The sequence below is a fragment of the Charadrius vociferus genome, unplaced genomic scaffold, assembly GCF_000708025.1.
Source record: "Charadrius vociferus isolate BGI_N301 unplaced genomic scaffold, ASM70802v2 scaffold429, whole genome shotgun sequence".
Classification (NCBI taxonomy): domain Eukaryota; kingdom Metazoa; phylum Chordata; class Aves; order Charadriiformes; family Charadriidae; genus Charadrius; species Charadrius vociferus.
This window is the reverse complement of record NW_009650250.1, coordinates 1,935,453-1,942,777: the sequence shown is the minus strand read 5'-3', so window position 1 is coordinate 1,942,777 and position 7,325 is coordinate 1,935,453. Positions and strand designations below refer to the sequence as shown.

General features: G+C 37.7%; 1 protein-coding gene across 1 annotated transcript in view; it reads right to left on the bottom strand.

Moving 5' to 3' along the window:
* BMPR1A (bone morphogenetic protein receptor, type IA) overlaps nucleotides 1–7,325 on the bottom strand; it is a 46,644-nt gene that overhangs the window by 16,202 nt on the left and 23,117 nt on the right. Inside the window, exon 2 of the mRNA XM_009893031.1 lies at nucleotides 5,629–5,836. Coding sequence (XP_009891333.1) covers nucleotides 5,629–5,695 — 67 coding nt within the window. The 5' untranslated portion in view covers nucleotides 5,696–5,836. The remainder of the gene's footprint in view (nucleotides 1–5,628; nucleotides 5,837–7,325) is intronic.

The following is a 7,325-nucleotide window of genomic DNA, read 5'->3' as shown; positions in this document are numbered from 1 at the left end:
TCCTGCTGATGCTAAAGCTGTTCGCTGGGGCCAGCTGAGTTGTACCAAAATTCTTTCTGTTAGATAGACCTTCCCCATGAAAAAGACATACTTTGAAAATTTTATGTGGTAGTTTTAAACTACTTTTTCTTGCTTTAGGATGCAGATACTGCAAAATCATCCACTCCAATACGGACATTTCACCTTTCTACCCATCACAAGCTTTCATAACGATTTAACATGTACTGCTATGTGAATTAAACCTCAGTACAACTGGTACAGCTTGAGTAAAATACTAGTACTTCTTCTTAAAACATAACTTAAAAAAAAAAAAAAATCAGAAAAAAAAACAGTTTTATGAGTGCAAATAAAATATCTTAAATGCTTCTATGAGGTCCGTGTCTGGCATTTTAACCATAATTCTCCCCACAGTGCATTTTTATATATCAAGCCTGTGATCTCCAAAGACCAGGCATGTTAGAGGTAGCTCCATCTAGCAGAACTGGTTCTTAAAAAATCACAGCATGTTCCCAGACTACTTGTTTAAAATCTCTCTCTACCACCCTCCAGCTGTCCCAAGAGCAATGCCAGTGCTCCACACAGATCGTCAGTCCCTGCCCCCCCACCTTCCCAACCAGCCTCTGCTACCACTTCCCCCAAAAAGTTGTTTCTGAAGACTACTCTCTGTTCTTATGTATTCAATATAAAAGCCAGAGACAAGAAAATGTTGCGTGTATTTTACTTAAAAAAAAAAGTACACTGCATTCTAATTTAAATTAAATGGACTTTTAAAGAATAAAGTTACTTAAAACTAAATTTGAAATTATAATAAAGAAATACATAACCTTTTAATAATCCATTAAAATAAATTTAATCAGACAAATATTAAACAATACATGTTTGCTGCCAATGTTTTAAAGACATTTAAGGAAAAATGCAGCCACTGGGGAAATCACTGGTAAACAAAACTACACTGTCCTCAAGCCATAGATCAGCTTCTGACAACTCTAAGATCCTTCTGCAGATTTTAGAATATTTTCTTTATTTCAGATTAGTTTATATGTTTAAATTCGGTAACTATTTCACCTGAAATTCAGAAGGTGCATAAAGTTAAAAAAAAAAATTAATATCCTTTTCTATATCAAGTCTTTCAATAAAAGTATGACAGTGAAATCAAATCTCAACAGATTTTTTTTCAGTTCACTAATGGACAATGCCAACTTTAGTAAGTCTGTTTTAATATCAAATTTTAACACTAATTGTTTTAAAATTTAACTTTTAAAAAACATTTCTTCATACATATTGAATACTATTAATACATTTTTAGTCAACTAATTTACAAGGATTAAAATACTGGTCTTCTGTGGTGTCTTTGAACACCACAAAGGTGTGATGAACCACACATCTAAGACTACATTATATGGTAAACTCACAGTAATGAAGTACAAAATTTAGAAGAACATGTTTTAAGTATACATTGTGTTCTTTAACTACACCATTACATATATTGATTAGTTACGCTCATCAATGCATTATAAAAATAAAGAAACAGTTTTACTCAGAAGTAAAACTGGTTATCTGAACTAAAAACGTGCACTAGTGGAAAGACAAAAGCATATTTACCACAGTCGTCAATTGCCACTGAAGCTGTTAAACTCTTGTCTTAGATGAGCAAAAGCAGGTAGATGAAGACACATAGCAAATCACAGGTCTAAACACCTGCAAAGGCCTTCCACAGCCCAAGAGGAAATACAAAAATGTTTTTCTTGAAAAGATTGCTATTAAATCTAGCAATCTGCTACCCTGGTTTATTTTCGATCATTTCTCAACATAAGTGAAAAAGTCCTATAAACCACGCAGAAGATACAATCCAAAGGGTAACCACTGTGTCCCCCTCCTCTGTAGTAGTGACCTGAGAAAAAGCAGCTGTTCACCAATAATTTCATGGAACGGCCTCTGTTTTCCGCTGTTGTTGTAAGAATATTTTCACATTAATCAACACATGCAGCCCCTTGCTTTTTAAAGTTACCTATTAAGGAATCTAGTGTGTATATACACATGCAGGTATACAGACATACTTGCTATTATCGTTTGCTCAGGTCTTGGTCGGCCCTGAGATTCCTACTCGTTTTAAGAAGCCTCCCAAAACAAGTGAGGGAGCAAACCATTAAGCTGGGTGCTAGTCACTGAAAGTACACATTCTGAGTGTTTCTACTTTCTCTGCTTTTCCCTTCTCTTCCTGTAAATCACATAAATGCTCTTCAACTCCTCAGGTGTCTTCTCCACCTCTACCGGTGCCTTTATGATGCATTTTTGTAACATCCTGCATATATTTTCCTTGTTGAAACTATTCTTTTCACTTTCAGTTTCCACTTTATAAACTTTTCACTTTAGATTTCTACTTTCCTGTAAAAATTTCAAATACTTGATGACTATTAATCTCTTTCCTCCCCCCCCCCAAACAACTCCTCCCTCCACGAATCTAGGGACAAGCAGAAAGACTTCACTGTTTTTCCACTCACCACCTCTAGAAACCAAACATATTTCATACGTTTGAAGACAAGCCCTTAGGCAACTTGCATCAAAGAACCAACAACATTTCAGCAAGCTCAACTTTCCCATGGCTTTCAGAACTTGCTCAGTATTGATTTGAAAGTCAGACATATTCCTAAAACAAGGCACTTTCTTCTTTAGAAGCTGAAACAAATTTTACAGGGTCTTTAAACCTTATTTAGCTATATTATTTATTACAAGTTATTTAATAAAGCAGTATTAATAAATGTGATCATGGCAAGAGTCAATGTCATTTAAATTTTTGTCACTATGAGACCTGTATATTTGCATTATTATTTCTATTTACATTTAGAAGGGGGAAAAAAAAAAAATTGTTCCTTAGTTGCTATTGCCTTTGAGTAAAATGCTGAATATTGACTAAAGCAAAGGGGTAACCATGATTTCAGTAAAAAGAACACAGCATGTAATCCCCAGCCTCTTCAAGGGAAGAAGCTGGTATCTTCTGCAAAAAGCAGCAAAACTGCTTGCATACTAGTGGAACAAGCTCCACTGCAAATTGCTATGTCTGAGAGTATTTTAGACTGTAAGAGACCTCAAAGTCACCTGGTACCACCACCTGGTCAAAGCGGGACCAACTTCTAAGTTAGACCAGGTTGTTCAAAGTCGTTCTGGTCAAGTTTTGACTATCTCTAAGAACGGATATTGCACAACCTCTCTAGGCAGCCTGTTCCAATGCTCAACCACACTCACAGTGAACATTTCTTCCCTAATTTCTCACCAAAATTTCCTTTACTGTGATTTATGCCTGTTACCAACCTAATCACCTTAAAGCTACGTGTAAATATTTGTAGATTTTTAAACGTTGAAGATTTACAATCTTCAACTCTATAAACTTCAACTATACCCAAACTAGGCTATTTCTGCCTCAACAGATCGAGCTATTTCTTGCCAATTAAAAATTATATACCCACAACAGGAAGAGGGACTGGTCTTGAGAATTTCGCTCTCCCAAACTAACAGAAGAATCCTGGATTTATGTTCATTTTGTTGCTCTCAACCTTGAAATCTTTGCTGCAACGGCAAAGCTTCAAACCAAGACCCATGCTCTTCCCCATTCCTGAAATAGGCATGTGAACGCCTACACACACACACAGAGTGAATTAAGCCAAACATCAGTGCTTAAAGCACAAACCTAGAAGTTAGGAGACACTATTCTGAGCCCTGAAAGGCCATAAAGATGAAAGCACTCAAATAACTTGGCAATTATACAGGAACACTTGTCCACTTTTGGAAGAAAAGTGTTTACAACTCTGTAGGCTGTACTCAATGACACAGAAGCCTTTAGTGTGCTCATGGTAGCCTCCTGGACTGAACCCCACAGGACAGCTGAAAGGAAGAATGGCAGTTTTAAATATCTTCAACAAACCACAATTCTGCACAGATCCAGAGAGAGGACTTTCGTTCCATAAAAGCTTAGCTGTGAATGTATGTGTGGGATGGTTACTTGAAGGAGTTTAAAGATGATCTGTCTTGCACTAAGGCACTATTCATTTCAGTCAGGTCTTAGTGTAGGTGACAGCTCATCCCTGGTCAATTCCAGGTAAATAGCTTCGGCGTCATTTACATTTACTGCTTAATAAAGGTTTATGTTATGTTTAAGGGTACAGTCTTGTGCTCTAATAAGTGCTTCCCCTCTACCCAGGTTAGAAACTGCAGCAATTCCCAAACAGACCTTGGCACTTGCAAGAGGATAAATACCAGCACATGGGAAGAGGCAGAATCAAGTGGCTTGGAAGGGGCAGGCCATTACACAGTTGATGCAAGTCTGCTCTAAAAAATCAGTTGCCAAGCTATGCATTGAGCATAGTCCCAATAACAGACAGCTCTGCTAAATTCTTTAATCTAATATTGCAGGTACACACCAGAGATGGAACATAAAGACTGTCATTTGGGTACTTACCAGGCTTCCTCCTCTCCCCATTTTAATAGGTTCATTGAATTGTTAGTTCTTGAAAGTAAATAACTCAAAGAATATATCAAAATAAAATCAAGTACTAATCAGTAACTGATGTAAGTATGAAAAGAAAATATTAAACCTTTTATACTCAAGTATACTCAAGTATATAAACCAGCAAATGAGTCTTGTCTATTTCTCTCGAGTCATATAGAAAGCTCTGTGTACTCAAATGTGTGAGAGGTGCACAGCTGGGAGAACAAGAAATCTTAGAGACCAACTATGGATGTACACGCTTGATGGACATGCACAGCACTACTGTTCATATCCCAAACATGAGAATGTGATACCACTAACAGCTCAGATACCATTCTGCTACGCTGACACTTCTCTGAACTACAAGCAATTACCAAACCAACTGCCAGGTGCAGTTGCTAATAAGGAGTAAGGAAATAATAGTAAAATGGATTTTCCCACAAACTAGTTATAATCTTTATACTTAAGCTTCAGTTCCTGATAGAGCACAAGACAGTTGCATTTGTCAGTTTCCAACACCTTTTAATTCAACCCAATTTGACAGAGGAGTTAAAATTCCTAATAATTGGATTTCCAGAAGTTTTTGATAATTGGTGGCTGGAAAGAAAACAGACCTACAAATGAGTATTTTCACTAACTGAAAACCAGGCTAGTGTGAACATCACATAGCCTCACCTCGGCCCATTGAGTAAGCATAACAAGTTTATTTAGATTAGTGTGACTATCTCTTGGCTACTGGGAGCATCAGAAGGCATGACAAACTGCATACTGCAATTTCTTCAGTGGGTCAAGTTTAAAGGGATCAAAACCCCCCACATATAGGAAACTGAAACTCAAAGTCAAACTTTCAGTTCTGCTGCTCATATAACTTGTTCCAAACCGCACTATGCTTTTCTGGTGTTGTCTCTATTTAAGAATTTGCTAAAATAGACCTAATCTATAATCTATACTACAACAACACACGACCACTGTAATGTCCTTCTTTTTAGGGAAGTGTCTATATCATGTGCGAGGCAGATAAGCCACCTGTCTGCAAAAGAACAAAAAAACCCCAAACCAAAAAAAACCCCACCTCAATCACGAGAATACACACGCCTCCGATACAGCTGAAAAATATAAGTTAATTTAAACTAGCACATATTTACCTTGAACATGGAGAATGATAAGCAGGTAGGCTCCAAGCAATCGCTCATAAACTCTCAGTCGAGTCATTGTTCACTCTTAATCCTTCCGGTGCAAGGCAACTGGCCCTTCTGCTTGACAAATGTTAAGCTTAGTCTGTTCGGTGAAGCCTAATACAAGATTTGGTGCTTGACTGCAAAGATGATTTTGTAACTTTTCCAACTTCGTTTCCTGAAATATACAGCAAAACAAAGTGTCAAGAAACTCCTTGCATTTCTGAAGCAAGAAAAAAACCTCAAGATTTCTCATCCCACAGATCATAACAACGTGACTGCAGAAAATAATTAAAAAATCGTATGTTTATTAAAATTAATAACAAATTATTATCCATATTTACTATCCAACCGAACAGCAGGGTTCTTCTGAAATATACATTTTTAGTAACAACCCATGGGAATGTTTTTACATTCCTATCAAAAATATTAGACCTGTTAACTCACTAGTCACAGCCATTATTTTAGACTCACATACAGCTATAATAGGTAATAAACAACATATTAACATGTATATGTTTGAAAACTATTTTCTTTACAGAACTTAAAACATTATTTTTCCTAAAAATGAAACTCAGTGGTGACCCCATAATGCTGCAGGGAAAAAAGCAACACCATGTTGAGCCACCAGTTGAAAAATGCTTGCAGAGAAGCTTTATTGCAATAAAACCCCAGCCTCTCTGCTGGATGAAAGCTAAATTTGTATTAAAATAGTTAGTTTAGTTACCTAATTGACCTACAGTGTTACTTTTGTCTTACAGAATAGTACAAAGTCTTAAAAAAAAAAACAACCAAAACCAAAACACCACAATCTCATTTAACATTTGAATGAAGAAATTAATTTCTCATTTAGCATCAACTATATTCCAGTCCTTCTTCCTATAGACTACTATGTTATACAGTATTTTCCGGAGAAAAGAAAGGTAACTCAGTTCACAACACCACTGAGCACTGATTATTAATCTCTGTTAACTCAAATAAAAAATCCTGATAGCCTTTCTGGATTTCCAAGTTTTGCACAAATTAATCCCTCCTGAAAAATTACGCTACTATACGCACAGGCCATTTGCTCCAAAAATAAACTACAATCCTACTCATCCAGTGGATGAACACATAGCCAAGACAGCCAAATTGAAAAAGAAGTTACTTTTTCAGACTGCAGTAGTTGTGGTCACGTTTTGCTTAACGAACTTTTCTACAGCGCTTCCCAAGGGAAGCATAATTGGGCCTCAAAGGACTAAAAAGCAGCTCGAACACCTAAATAGTTAATTGCAACAAAAGCGACGTTGCACAAAGAGGAACAGAGGAGTGATTTTGCCTTTCCTCGGCCTCTTGTTTCGGCGGGCTTGACCCCCCTGACCCCTGTCAGCCCGGCGCTGCTCATGAATGCCAAAACTGGCGTTCGCTCAGGGACGGGCTGCAATTACTGTTGGTGGCCGCCTCCACCATCAATCTGTCCGTCGGTGAGACCCAAGAACTCTTCATTTTAATTAGTGCTTCGGAGGCATTTAACATGGAGGCAAATTAGCGGCCGAGCCGGGAGGTGTCCGTCACTTCCAATTTCGGCGGGGCCGGGGCAGGCCGCCCCCGACCCCTGGCCTACTTTTCACACGTCTCTGACTTCTCCCTAATGAAGCCACAAAGCGCCTCCGCGCCGGGGGAGGCCG